Source organism: Anopheles ziemanni, chromosome 3, assembly GCF_943734765.1.
Source record: "Anopheles ziemanni chromosome 3, idAnoZiCoDA_A2_x.2, whole genome shotgun sequence".
Classification (NCBI taxonomy): Eukaryota; Metazoa; Arthropoda; class Insecta; order Diptera; family Culicidae; genus Anopheles; species Anopheles ziemanni.
The window spans coordinates 59,750,030-59,765,166 of NC_080706.1; the positions used below are offsets into that span (position 1 = coordinate 59,750,030).

The window sequence follows — 15,137 nt, forward strand, 5'->3', positions numbered from 1 at the left end:
AAAAGACCAAAGCACAAAGTCTGGCGAAGATTGTGGAGTTCGTCTACGAAAGGCAAAGACAGGGGGAAGGAAGTGAGAGAGAGCATGTGTCGGTGGACTGGCAAGGAAAAAACGATGGTAAGAAGAGGCTCGCCGATAGGGGACTGAGGAATGTGAGCGGATAAGCCTATGTCGAATCACAGGAGCAAAAGAGAGAAAGTGGGCACAGAGAAAATGTGCAGGAAAGGTAATACATTGTACCGCAAGGCGCCAAAGCATGTTTTCGTTAATTTATATATGATTTTTTAATCAAAGTTTTCGGTGATTCTCCTGCTGAGGCACAGCAGGGGCACTGATGTATGGAGTGGTTCATAGTATTTGTGTGTATGGTAACCGAAGCGTATGGGAGGATTATTTCTGCGACGCGGATAGTGGTGGGGGCCTTTGAGGGGTTGTGGCATGAGGGATGTCACGAACGGGTCGAGGACGAAGTTGGAACCGCGAGACGGAGAAAAACGCGGGCGGCAGGCAACAGCAGGCGCGCTTTATATACGTGTACATTATACATTTTATCTCTCTTTTCCATCTGTATTCCACCCCACGCTCACCCGTCCTTTCCCGACGTCTTTCTTTCCCTGAATAGCGATCCGTTTTCCACAAAGCGGCACTAGGAAATAGCCAAACACCGTCATGACTGCCGTGGCCATCGACGGCATGGCCACGACTACAACGAGACGACGAATACAATGACGGGACCGATGGCGACGACGACGACGATGACGAACTGAAGCAACCGAAGTAAGGCAGGAGCCTCTACTGGCTGCGAGACTACCGTTCACGGCCTCGTCGACGACTTGCAAGTGTCTCTCACTATCTTTCTCCTGCGGTCTCGCTTGCGTATGTGCTGTCTCACTTGCTCAACCGCCTGCTGCGATCGCTCGTTCTCTATGCTCCGCAGCCTTTCCCTCGTCCACAATGATCTGATGTTTGCTGCGAGCTGCTCGGTCGGTTTGGGTCCGGTCCGGGGTTTTTCGGTGTTTTACGTTCAGTTGTTCACACCAAATAACGACGTGTGGATGAAAAGCACGCAGCGCTTTAGCAGAGCACGGTACGACACAGTCAGCAGCAGTGAGAACGGAAGGGGTTAAGATCTTGAGTGTGCTTTTTACATTAGAACTACTGCCAACGACATTGGTACAGTGTCTACAGTGGGCTCTTTGAATTTTTGGTGTACTAGATTTCAATTAATTTATGAACACGCAAAGAAGAACAAGAATCCTTTGCATCACAAGGATTCTACTTTTGTCCAGAAAAGGTTTGTACAAAACGCAGAAAAGCAAGCCTTCGCGACAAATGAAAAGTCTCATTTGCAGCCAGCAGGAAGAATAGTGATAGCAAAAAGAGCTCACGAATTCGAAGAAAAACTGGTGCACGGTTCATAAGTGTGTAAGTTTCGGGCGTTTGTTTGTGTGTGTGGTCTTTGTTTGTCGGGGAAAGAAGGTGTTGGTGGATAGCGGATATGGGCGGCACGGGGTAGTAGGACCGCCATCGGAGAGTACAAGTATAAAAAAAAACCTTCAACTGTCAGTTTGTTGCACGAATCGGACGCGGTCGGAACTGTCAGAAGATACAGCGACTCGCGGTCATTTTGCTGGCTAAGATTTCGACCAAAGTGTGTTATTAGCCGTCCCATTATTTCAAGGAAATATTTTGAAATAATTGTGTGAACGTAAGGATTAGCATCTTGCTCGAGCGGTCGGAATTGGCCAGTGTTTCTGAGAAAGGCAAACCCAAATTGTCCAGGAAGTCAATAGTGCGTGATGATTGTTCAAAGTTCAAAGATAGCAATGTTTCAACAAAATTCTACATGAAGTGAGAGAAAATGAAACGAAGTTCCCAGAAGAATTAGCATCTATGGTTAACCAACAACAACAAAAAGAAGAAATAACAAAAACAATAATTGCAAGAAGTTAGATGTGCAGTGTCGTAATGTCTTTTTGTTGTCTTATAGGTAAAACAAACAATTTCAAAACCGTGAAACCTATCATTGGCAATGGAAGTGAAACATGCGTGTGAATGGATTAGGAAGCTGGTGTTTTGTACGTAGCAAATTAGCCCTTTGCATCGAATATTGCGTCGGTATGTGGTTGTTAAGGTGGTGTAACGACTAAAGTGAAAATAACACATCATAGTAGCTTGAAACAGTGCCCATCAGTACGGTTTGAAATTTGAACGTAAGCCGTTTTTTGAAAATAAGCATAATTCCCGGAAAATATCGCGACTGTCGAAGAAGTGAGATATTTTTTCGCGGAAGACCCATCGGGGTTCCTGGAAAAGCTGCACTAGAAAACGGTGACAGAGTGTCTGTTGATCGATCTTCTCGAGCCGGTCGACGTACGGTTGCGAGATGACATCAACGGGATCGGTGGCGGTGAAACAGGAGCGGCACGATGAGGCCGAAATCAACGAGATGGCGGCCAAGATAATGGAAGCACATAAACAACAGTCGGCCAAGGCGGCTGCAGCGGCAGTGCAGCAAGTGCCTGGCGCGCGACCTGCAGCTGTCGGAGCCACCGTTGCCGCGAACGGAGTCGTGGTGCCGGGGCAGGCGAATATACTCAACTACTTGACACGCAAACCGACGGCGACGACAGTGGGTCCGGCGAACACCATCATGTCAACGGTGGCGGCGGCGCCCTCCACGGCGTTAACGGCACTGCCACTGGGAAGCGGTCAGGGTGTTGCGTCCAACGGTGGAAGCGGAAAAGCGTACGACGGTGGCGGTGATAGCAACGGTAGTGTGAACGGTAGCGGCGAGAAAAAGGCAAATGACGAGGAAAGTCAGAAAGGCCGCTTCGGCTGGGAGACGTTCCCCGGCAAGGTGTACATTCCATGTATTCTGCGCCAGCAGGAGCGCTATTGTGCGGTACGCATGGTGGAGATGAAGCTACTGAACAAGTATCTGACCGTGCTCCATCAGGACATCTACACATGCACGTGCGTCCGATCGTACTACATCACCGAGGCCGAGTGCAAGCTGCTGAACGAGATCAACACCAAACACTGCGATCTTCACTATGGGCGGGAGATGTTCACGCTGAAGGATCTGGTGGTGCGGGTGTCGGACGCGTACAAGTTCCATCAGTTTCTGGACGTCTGCTACAAGAAGCTTACGGTGGGATGCGGCCCGACCAGTGACAAGTGCGGTTTCATACGTATCAACAAAGAGTCGGTGGTGCCGTACACGGTGCGGGATGGGCAGAAGATGGTGCCGCTGTTCTACTTTGAGGGAGAAACGGATAATCTCAAACTGAAGGCAGACAATCTGTCCGGCTGGGACCTTTCCTACCTGAAGTTCTGCTGCAAGGTGCAGGGTATCCGGAACGAGCTGTTCGCAAGTGACTCGGTGGCGGTCATCAGCCTGACCGACATCAAGGGATACTTCCCGCCTGGCACGGAGTTCGAAGACTACTGGCCTAGCAAGGTGGTCGACTCGCAGCTCCTCTGTGGACCAAAGACGAACAACACCGTGCACTGGACACGGCAGCCAGTCCAGCCACCACCGAAGGCTCCGACGATTTTAAACAACACTGCCGCAGTACCGCGAAAGGTTGCCACTAATAATGTCTACCAGGCGCTCCAGACGCAACAGAACCTCGCCAAAACAAACAACCAAATGAACAGTATTACGGCCGCCGTTCAGGTTTGTAATGGTGGCCTTTCCCCAGGCATGTTCATTAGCACCGTCTTTATGCATTTATTAACCTACACATTTGTGTGTTTTTCTTTTAGGCCCTCACAAATAACTGGAACATTGTCAATTCCAACCATACGAATCTACTGTCCGCCCAGCAGGAACAGTTGCTCCGGCTAAGCCAAGCACAGCAGGTACGAACTCCCTTTTGCGCTCTAACGTGCGCTCATACAAAAAAACACTTCCTCCTCCTTCCACGTCGCTGGGGTACGGTGGAAGGATGGAGGAAGAGGCTGGTTATTGAATATTTGGCTAATCTCCCCGTCGGTTAACAGTTACAGTTTCTATCCACCTTGCAGGCGGCTCAGGCGCAGGCACAGATACGCAACATGCAGAGCATGCATTCGATGCAGCAGTATAACACCTACTTGAACAACATGTCACTGACGTCCCGGGCGTCCCAGAATCAACCTGTGCCACCCCCGCTAGTTCGATCGGCGCAAGCGCAGGCCGCTCATCTGTAAGTACATCTCGCGGTTCTGGAACAGCCGCCGATTCAACGGAAGCTCCATCTCTTTCTTCCCTACCAAACCACCCGAGAGAGGAACAAAAGCGCTCTCCGCCAAGCCCATGGGAATGCTGCGAATGTGTTGTTCATTGTTTCCCCATGGAAAGTCTGCCGATGTTTAGACTCAGCTTCGTCTCCGCGGAACACAAGTAGCAGTCAAAACATCGGCGCCCAAAACACATCGACGCATTCCCCCCGGGAAGGCAACTGCCGGCACACTCGCACACGTTCCTTCTTACCCGCTATCCGCAAAGAAATTTGTGTTGTAGTAGAACATTTAATGTTGTAGGTTTATATTTCCGTTCTTCGCGTTCTACACGTTCTATTCACATTAGTACCAATTTTCGTTGAATTAGTCGTATCTAGTAGGGCCTTTTTTAGTTATCTTTGGGTCAGGTTGGGACACTGGGTCGAGTGGAAAGTATACGGAAGACTTATAATACAAAAGATGCGACAAAGAATTATTAGTTTCGACACTGTGGAATAGAGGTTCAATCTCGCATACAAGCTTTTTCCTGTTTTTTCCATTAAAAGAAATCTTGGGATGGATATCGATTGTTCGAAGCCATCTTGGAGCTGAAGCATTCAACAAAACAATCAACAAATCTTGAATTTCTGAAAATTACTGCACTGGCTTAGGTTGGTAGTAGTTTTCCATACTTTTAACTTTACTTCATATTTCATTATAAAATCATTTGATATTTTCAAGAAATAAAAATAAGTTATTGGTTTGCAACAAATACACAGATAGATGATATGATCATTGTAATATTTAAAGAATTTGAACTTTTCCTATTGAATACACTTTAAAGTCCAAAATAAATAATCTAATTGGAATGAGTTTGGATAGTGTTTGAAAAATAATTATAAAATTCGTATCGAGGTTAAATAGATGATTTTAATGAATACATTTTCAAACAATTGGTAATTGAATAATTCACAAATTTGTACGCAGGTATAGTGGCCCAGAGTTTCCTTGGAATGTAAAGTTGCTAGTAGATGTTGAGTTGTTTGCTTCGTTTATACTAAATTACCTTTATTTTGCGTTGATAATATTTGTTTTGGCATATTTTTTTCTTTTGTTGACTTTTGTACACGAAATGCGTTCCTTCCACTATTGGATAGGAATTTAATTAGTGTTGTTATTTTTATTCCCTGGATAGACACATTAATTTGTATCTATTCCCATTTCCTTCCAATGCTACCTTTCTTGTCTTACCGCATCTCCTGCAAAAACTGAACGAAACGACGAATCCTGTTTAATCCTACAACAATATTTTAGCTTATCCCTCAGAGAAGAAGCTTTCTCTCCGTTTCAGAATGTTATCAGTGGTGCTTTCCTTCCTTTCTACGATGGAGATGGTAATGTTGCTGTTGCTTCACGTTGCGCTTGCCCTCGGATACATGCACACACACTTCCGTGGCCTTCCGTGTCCCATCCATCTACCCCGACCTCGAATCGGTCACGAATATAGGCAAACTATAGTAGTCGAATATAGACAAAATGAAAAATCCACATAGCGACCCTATGATCGCCATCACTATGATCGGACTTCAATGAGGCTGTGGAAAACCTTTTGTTCACGTCCTCATCCAATCAAACTAGGTAGATCCATAAAGGCTGTGAAAGATAGGATGAAATTACCTGTGAATGATGTTTTTCTACCAAGGGCTTACACTATTTTTACAGAGAGTTGTACTATTTGAGAGCATTAAAAAGTGCGGTTGCATACGGATTTTTGTCGAATCACAGCATTGCTTTTCTCGAAACCGGCAGTGACGCCGTTGTATCAAGCCTTTCGATGAGGCACTTGAATTGATTTTTGGAAAACCCACAATACACTTTTAATTCCTTGTGAATCGTTTCACTCTGGAAAGATTGCAATAGTTTGAAATCCAACCTGAAGGGATTGATTAGAATAGGGGAATGTTAGTGATTGAGTTAAACAAAAATCATTCACTGTGAACGTGTGTTGGCGGTGCGCGTTCCATGTCCGTGTTCCTTTGAGGCAAGCAACCTGATAAAAAAACACATGTTGTGTATAATGTGCCTTTCTACAGGTCGAATGGTAGTGGCCCGTCCTCCTCAGCCCGCTCAGCCAATAGTAGTGGCAGCAATCCCTTACCGCACCTAAGTCCTGCCCTATCTATATTCGCAACATCCAGCAGCCCCAATGGTACGGTCAACAAGTCCCGTCTGAATTCCCAGCAGATCAGTGAGCTCGCACTGAGCGGTCATCTGGGTTCCAGTGGAAGCGCTAAGGGAACCACCACTACTAGACCGGCCGCTGGTAATAGTGCCCAACATGGTGGTAGCAGTTTCGACGGCTTGTCATTGGGAAGGAACGTCACCATTACCCCTACTACTGTAGCCAGACCAGGTGGAGCCGGTGGACCGAAAAGCACGGAAGCATCGGTAGGATCCTTCGGGTTGTCCTACTATAGTGGTAATGGTTCGAGCAACAACAATGGTACCAAACAACCTATAGCGTATCCGAAGAATCCTATATCGACAACGACTGTCCCGGTTGGTTCGCCAACGCGTGCGTCACCGAAGGGTGTCCAGGCGAGGCAACCTCCACCAGCTCTTATACCTGTCGGTGGTGATAGTTTTCACCCGGAACTGCTGACGCAGCTGCAGACGATGCTTAACAAAGACATTCAAATTTTCAATGAGCAGCTGCTGGAAGCGAGCCGAGGCGCAGAGCGTGCAAATAAGCATAGCAACAACAGCAACAGCAACAGACCACCACCGTCTTCGGTGTCGTCAAATTTGACCTTACCATCGTACTTGGAAAGCACCACCAACAACAACACTGGTTCCTCAGTTTCCAGTGTTATAGTGCACGATAATAGTAGAGCAAGTAGTAGGGTAGATTTTGGCAGGAATCAAAGTGTCATTACTACCGCCAACAGTCGGCATGGTGGCGGAGGAGGGCTGAACGTTCTAGCGGGCCCTGATCCAGGAAGATTTCGAAGCGTATTAGCCGCCGCCGGACTATCGGATGTAATCGATCTATCTTCTCCTCCAAGGTCTAATATGGCAGGAGCGACACTGAATCAGCAGCAGCAAATGGCCGCACATCAGCAGGCAGCAGTCCAACAACAGCAGCAGCAATCACAATCCAACAAACGGTCCGCGTCGAACTTGTCCGGAGGTGGACGTTCCAACACAATCATCAGTTCCTCTAGTGGTAGCAACGGTAGCGGCGGCAGTTCGCTTGGCGTAGGCAGTAATTATAGAAATCCCGGTGCGGCCGTACTACAGCAGCTTCAACAGCAACAGCAACAGCAACAGCAGGCACAACATCACGCTGCGGCCGCTGCGGCAGCCGTTGCTGCGGCTGCTGCTGCCGCCAACATGGCGGATGCTACCCCGCGGCTCGGTAATGTCATCCTGATACCGGAATTGAATGCCAGCGTGACGCCATACAACAAGCCGTACGAGGTGGTGAAGAAACCGGTGGAAAATAAGTTCATCTACTGTGTCAACAAAACACCCTACACCCGGCCTGCTGAGTTATTGATGAGCATCTTCGATCTGAAAGACGTGTTCTTTCCGTACAGCAGCGTTGATGTGTGCCGACGGGTGCTAGCCGCTCTGGATGTTAATCTTTTCATCGGAAACAGGTAGGTGATACACTAACCATGTAAGAACGGGCAGTGGAAATGCTTTCCATACAATATACAATATCTAAATCATTACAAGAAACACGTACGTGAATTATGGTTCTTGCTGCCTTCGGAATTGCCTTTCTGTTATTTGCTTTCTTGAACAATGGCCTTTTAATGTTTATATAAAAAGTGATTTAACTTTTGCCCGAACTCTAATGGAAAGGTTATCCTTTTTTTGCAAAATCATCAAGAATAGAACTACTAAGGTGTAGTCTAACTTCTTCCATGGCGTAATGTCCGATTAAGGGATTATTGGACTTGTGACCTTGGCTTCTCAGTCATGCCTGTCCGATTAAGGGCTTACTGGGCTTGTGTAAGTGAATAGTCAGTCCTCCCGTGCAGGGGTAGGGTGTAGGGTCTTGTATCGGTTAGGATTCGAATTCACATATCAGCTTTGTACCACCAGATCTCACTAGTGATGGTTCAGATGGATAAAATTATGCTATTCTTATTTTTACAAAAACGAAATCTTCGTATAATGTTTTAAATGATTCTATCCAACATCCATCCTTTTGCTTCTGCAAACAGTTGACAAAATTTACAGTTTATGTATACTTTTTCTACTCTACTACCAATTGGGATCGTTAAAAATGAAAGTCGCCATGGAACGAGCCAGAAACCATAAGAATATTTTGACAGTTACTTTTAATGTTGTTTACTTTTATGAACAGCCAGAAAAGTTGGGTAAATTTGCAAATTTGATATATTTCATCTACTGAGCTGCTTGCTCAATTGTTTATTGAGGTAATCGGTGGATGATCTGCGGGACGGTTGCTCGGTGGCAACACCGCCCTACTTGATTTCAACCATACCATTGGGACCAACAGGATCATTATCATTAGTCCGCGATTTTTCCATGAGGAGTGCTTTCAACTGTTTGGGATATTTTGGTGCTTTGGAAGGGTGCACTGAGTTATTTCAACATGTTTTTCGTATATTGGCTTGAATTTACAATAAATGAAAAAGAAGAACGATTAGGCAGTGGCGTAATTAAAGATTAAGCTTACTAGGCATAGGGGGTTAGTTTTTTGAGCAAGGAATTTAATAGAGACCCGTTTGTTAAATGGTCTGTATAATTTTGTTTATCATTGACGACCTGTGCGGTACAATATATTGAGGTCCTTTACTTAGAGAATAGAGTATATATGGTAATTCGTGGTAATGAATTGTTTGTTTTTTTCTTTTCAGTTTACAAATTCAAGCTCTTCAAGAAGCTGGTCGTACAAATATTGATCAAAAGATGCCGTTAGTCCACTTGACGGACGTAATGACATTCATGCCACAGCTGCAGTACATGGTGCGAAGTCAGATTCAGGACACGCCGGCCAACAAAAGGGCACGCATCAGCTAGGAATTGGGGTGGGGGGTACAGCAACAGTGCCCTCAGAGCACGATCGTATCCGATTTAATATCTTCGTCGAATGGAGTTGTCGTCAGTGGTGGTGGTGGTGGTGGAAGCAACGGTGGCAGTATGGTGCACAACAGTGGGTCTTTTTCTGGAGGAAGTATTGTACATCCGGTGTCAACAGCAGCAGCAGCAGCAGCAGCTATCGGTGGCTGGGGTCATCTAACTCCGTCACCGTCCTCCTCGTCGCTGCCGTTGGTCAGTAGTAGCAGTGGTAACAGCAACAGCCTCGGTGGCACTAAGAAATCATCGTCCACATTGTCGACGTCTCTTTCGAGCGTCTCGTCATCTTCATCGGCAGTGGCGGCTGCAGCGACAGCGGCCGCTTTGGCAATGGCTGGAATTTCATCCTCCTGTTCATCGGCTTCTTCGTCTGCGATATTTACGGGCGGAGCATTCAATTCCCCCTCCGCTGGAGGTAGTTCAGGCGGTAGTGCTTCTACATCCACAAGTATGGGCGCCATAACGGGAGGAAACTGTTATGATAAGAAAGCTATGTCGTCTTGTCGGTACCAGCAGGAGAAAATGGCTACCCTTGGGTCGCCTTCGGTGTCGGACTATTTTTCTGATGCCGCCGGAAGCGCTGGAGCCACGTCGTCGTCAGCAGCTACCGCTGCTGCTGTTGCTGCGGCAGCCGCCGCCGCAAGTCGAATGCTAGGCCACGGCTCTTCGATCGTCCCCTCCATGTACTCCTCATTCCAAGAATCGGCACTCGTGGCCGCTGCGGCAGCTGCACAGCAGCAACATCATCATCACCAGCAGCAATCGCAACAGCAAACACAGCAGCACCACCACCATCAGCAGCAGATAGCACAGCACCAACAACAGCAACAACAGCAGGTCGCAGCCGTTAATAACTCTCTGTTCTCGCCACACTTCGGTTCTGGGGCACCGTACCATCCGCCCATGCAAGTTGGCAGTGTATACGAAACCAGCACTGCGGCACGATCGTGTGCTCTACCCTCACCCACTATCTATCCGCCAACGCCACCCCCATCGGCACCGTGGATTCATCCCTGGTACGGGGGTGATACATTTTAGTCAATGCTTTAGTTCCTTCTGCGGTCGTGGTCGTTTCGAACGCTTTTGCTTCACAATGCTGCAATCACCTTCATGTGGCGTCTAAGAGAAGTCTTTTTCCATTACAGTAGGAAGAAAAAGTCCATAGCAGCACGATTACGACGCAGCATTTTCGGTACGATAAGTGTAACAAATGCTTTTGCAAAACTACGATGTGCTTACAGAATGCACATAGTACTAGTTTCGTGCGCAGGGAAGGAATGTGTGCGGGCAAGGTACCTTCTCCACGTGAGTTTGGAATATAAACGAAACCAACAGAGACTAGAATCGTAAGAGACGATATTTTACCGAAACTCTATAAGACGGTGTCTTAATAGGAAGCAAACTGCTAAAAAGATGAGTTGATTTGTATAATCTAGCATATCAATGTTACGCTTGATAGCTGTTCAGGAGCATTTGTCGGTAATCGATCGTCATAACAAGTACGAGAATGGAACCATGCACCCGGACCTGAAGAAATAACCAGGCAAAACTAATAGCGGATGAACAATGTGTGTATGTTTTAATAACGATGAAATGGTACGGACAGCTATGGCCTCGAACATTGTTGTACGATTCAATGGAACAACATAAGACAGACGATCATGGAGCGGCAACACTGAAGTCGGTAAACAAAAGTTACTATCGCTTACATGCGACATCATTAAACTAGAACTGTTTTCTGTTTTACAACCTTAAACTTGATTCCGGGAGCGAACCGTCAGTGGTAGGAAAGCGGCGGACACATTCTTTTTTACTGAATTTCCCAATCCCTCGAGTGGACCTAAGTGGAGGCAAAATACTAGATGAGTTGAACTATTTTAAAACGGATGTACATACCAAACTTCCCAAGGAATGGACGAAAATGAATGAAAGAAAAAGTAAACTATATAGGCATTATCAAGTTTGGTGAAAGCAATCTACTGGATAGGATAAAAAAGGATTACATTTGCTGTGAAACAACAACAAAAAAAAGGAAATAATTAACATACTAATAGCAATGAATTACCTTGTTGTTCTCGGCCACCGCAAATCTGTAAGGAATACGAGAACCTTTTAAAACAAGTCTCGCCAAAGTTTCGGAGCACAAATGAAAGCAGCAGCATTAGCATGACTGAAGAACGAAGTATAAGGAGTATGTATAAGGAGATATTGTAGCGAGAAACTGTGAATGAAATGCAATTGCAGTTTGTAATGTGGAAAATATTAGACTGAAATGGAGTGGGGGTGCATGTCGATGAACAAGAGGAAATTTTATGTAGTTTCTTTTGGGCACACCTTCTATTGTTATGTAGGATTAATGTTATTTGGGTTCAGTTCATTTTTTGTTTGTTTTTGGAACACCCTGATGATAGTCCACAACTGTTTCGAGAAGTGACGAAACAGCGACAAAAATACATTAGAGTAGCACTAGAGGTAGCATGTCACATTGATGTGATGAAGGATTCATTCATTCCTACGCTATTTAGTTGAAGACGAGGGAAGAGCTTGTTTGCCATTATTTCGTTTGTTAAATTGGATACATTAAAAGAAAAAGGAAAAGAAAAATGAATTTATCTGTATGCGAAACCACCGATTGCGTACGTAGCGCAATCATAAGGCATTTTTAATCTTTTAAATTTGCTATGTGTAGCGGTACGAAAAAGGTATTGTCTTAGGATTTAGGTAGGTTATATTTTTTTCAATTAATATTTATTTCAAACACACATTTCATAACACAAAAGAATCGAACAAATGTGAATGTTGACTATGAAAGGACTCAAAATCAATACGTCAGATACCAGTAAAATGAATTCGAATGTTTTTTGCTTTATTTTTTTTGCCTTAGATTGGAGAGCGTCAGTGTATGCATAGCAAGTTCAAGGATTTTTTTTGTTCTTTTTTGTCGTAAGGCATCGGTTCGACTATGGTTATGTTTTTGCAACAAAAACCGGGAAAAGTTCAAGAAATCATATTTGTATGCAAATCTCCAAGAAAACACTTAATGAGTCATGCCAGCGGAGGAGAAGCTACCAGGAGCAGGTCTCAATTAGAGAGATACAAAAGCAACAATAAAGTAATCGTTCGAGATTCGAAGAAATGTACAAGGAAGGTAAAATATGATTGTTGGATTTGAATTAATTGAAAGAAACATTCTTATGCCCCATAATTTTGATTTGATATGTTAGTGTAAGGATACAGTTAATCGTCCTAATTGTCAAAATTTGGTTTGTTATTTCAGCATTCTTTGTTTGAAAGTTTGAAAAAAAGAAATGATTATCTGCGCGTGAATTTTACAAAGACCATTAGAGGAAATTTACATCAATCACGCGTGGTCTCAACGATGTGGATAGGGTAATAATAATGATTTTGTGCATTAAATATTTGAATTTTTAGTTTTCTTCGTACGGAAAAGCACAAAAGCAAAAATTTACTATTTATACTATTATTATCAAAACACTTGACTATCAAAATAATTAGAACAAGGTTATCTCAACGAGGTTTTGTAAATCATGTCTGAGCTTATTTGGTGTGTCAAAAATGAGAAATTCATCAAAAATTTTATACTTATGCTTATTTTTTGGGCGATTTAGTACACTTTTGGGCTGGAGCCATACAACACTTAGAAACAAATCCGGACGTATGATTACAGACTTTTCTTTTTCTAAAAAAAGCCAGTCAAAGTAATCTTGTTTAAAAAATAATTTTATGTTTTAAATGCTTCAAAGTTACTTTCAAATAAATAAATAAACAATAAAAGATCAATTTTGTTATTTGAAAAAATAACAGAAAAAGAAAATGGGAAGCTTTACTTTTTCAAATGTTTTAAGGTCAGTTCATTGAAATTTTTCTATTATCTGATATGAAAATAGAAAATTAAAGAACAGATTTGACGGTTGAAAGTGATATTCTTTATTTCAATAATTTTCTTTGTCAATCGCGTTATGCTCTTTTTAGGCGGAGGCGGTGAAGTCAGCCGTTACCGCGGTACACGTGGTTTTTCCGCTTTGTTTAAGGAAAATTTCAATTCGCTTTTCAGCTGCGCCGAACGAACGAGAGCCGCGGAGAACAGCATGCTCCGTCGCTCGCAACAGAAGAAACGTGTGGGTTTCCCTTCTTGTTTCTAGGAGCAACCGCGGTTCGATGGAATGCCAAGAGCGGACAAATTGTGCTAGCAGATAAATGGTGAGAGTAAACAGTACGGAGAACTGGCCACCGTCCGTCCGGAACATGTGCGCGCTGTTCCGAGCGGTTCCATGGCGGCTTGGAGGCTGTTTCGGTAGTGTGGTTTGTTAGACAAACAGTTCGTACAAAAGTCAGCCACGGTTTACGCTGAAAGCGGATGAACGAACAAAATACAACTGCCTCCTTAAATAAAATAACAAATGTCTCTCGTTTTCTCGAGCTCGGATTCTCTCCCATTTTCTCACAGCTCCCAGCTCGCTCACGTTGGTGGCAGATGGATTTGATTATTGTCAAAAATTTTCCTGATGACGTTTCCAGTTTGGGATTTTCCTGTTAAGCCGTATCTTGTACGTGTGTTGGACGTGGAGTGCACGACCAATGCCGTTGTTATTCTTCCAGCATGATTTACTTACTCCCGAACGGATGTATCCATCTTCCTATCCAGTGTGAAAGATTTCTTTGAGAAGAAGAAACGTATGGCCATGCAATTACCGTTTTTATCCTGTCGATCGGTTCATCGTGTGCTGACGGAAGTTATTGAAATTGCGAATGTAAATTGCTATAAAATGTTCGATCAACTTATCCCGGTCGGATTGATGAAGAATTAGTGGCAAGGGTTGGTCCAACAGTGCAATGTGTCAACGAAGAAGAAAACGAGCAAGTGGCTCAGTAGAAGTGCAAAATGAGATCAGTCATTAATATTTGAAAAGAACCACTGATGCGGTTCCTACTAGTTCGGTGTACAGCAGGAAACCGTGGAACGGAATCGTTTTGTCAAGCGTTTGCTACGATAACACAATGCAACGGGAAGAAGTAGGAAGTGTTAAACCCCGTTTTCTCATCTAGCTGGCAAACGCAAAAAGCCTTTGTTTCTCGTCGAGATGCTGAGGCTTCTCGGATGCAATGCCTTACTAGGATCGTATGCTGATTTCTTCAGCACGGTAGCAAAAATGGTTGGCTTTCTCTGTTGTCTTCTTTACAATATCAATGATTCGTGAGCCTGGTGATACAATGGTGCTACCAAAAGCGGAAATCGACGAATGTGAGAGTGAATCCTTGTGGGAAAAGGTGTGAATGAGTGATAAACGAAAGTGTTTTCCCGTTTCCTAAAAGAACTTTCCTTGGCTAGGAACTGTACAAGCCGCCTCTTTTGATGTGTGTAGTGACCTAGTGCGGATGAAGAAGCCCTGAGAAGACGTGAGAACATGTCCTCGGGTCGTGTGTAGAAAAGGTCGTGAACGATAAACAACGAAATGCGATACCAATTCATCGAAATACGTACACGACGAAAATGATCTTCGCATGGATGCTGTTCGACAAAGGACAACAGATAAAATGTATGTTATAATGTGTAAATTCACTGCCTAGTCAGCGGTCAACCAACACTTTGGGTGTGTATCGGAAATTCGGAAGAAATCGCCCCCGTCTAGAGGATCTTCTCAATAATGGAACGTGTTTGGCGTAAGGTGAATCAGGGATTGACGTTGCGGTCGTCTTCGTCGAAAGTCGCGACAGGAAGTGGAGCTGGTGCTGGTGCTGGTGGTGGTACTGGAGGTACCCATGCCCCACCATCCGGCGCCCCTACAGCAGTT

The 15,137-nt window shown here is 44.6% G+C and overlaps 2 protein-coding genes across 3 annotated transcripts; both read left to right on the plus strand.

Moving 5' to 3' along the window:
- Window positions 1–2,168: 2,168 nt before the first annotated feature.
- Window positions 2,169–9,380, plus strand: LOC131289770 (uncharacterized). 2 transcript variants are annotated; one of them, XM_058319081.1, is made up of 5 exons: window positions 2,169–3,682; window positions 3,772–3,867; window positions 4,009–4,193; window positions 7,275–7,871; window positions 9,105–9,380. In XM_058319081.1, the coding sequence occupies exons 1-5, from the start codon at window positions 2,387–2,389 to the stop codon at window positions 9,265–9,267; spliced, it is 2,337 nt and encodes a 778-aa protein (XP_058175064.1). In that variant the 5' UTR covers window positions 2,169–2,386; the 3' UTR covers window positions 9,268–9,380. The 2 variants fall into 2 exon arrangements, with proteins under 2 accessions (XP_058175064.1, XP_058175063.1); XM_058319080.1 differs by having other exon boundaries at window positions 4,033–4,193; window positions 6,303–7,871.
- On the plus strand, window positions 9,359–10,836 carry LOC131289771 (pneumococcal serine-rich repeat protein-like). The gene has a single exon (XM_058319082.1). It carries the CDS (start codon window positions 9,388–9,390, stop codon window positions 10,360–10,362), a length of 975 nt encoding a protein of 324 aa, XP_058175065.1. The 5' UTR covers window positions 9,359–9,387; the 3' UTR covers window positions 10,363–10,836.
- Window positions 10,837–15,137: the final 4,301 nt, after the last annotated feature.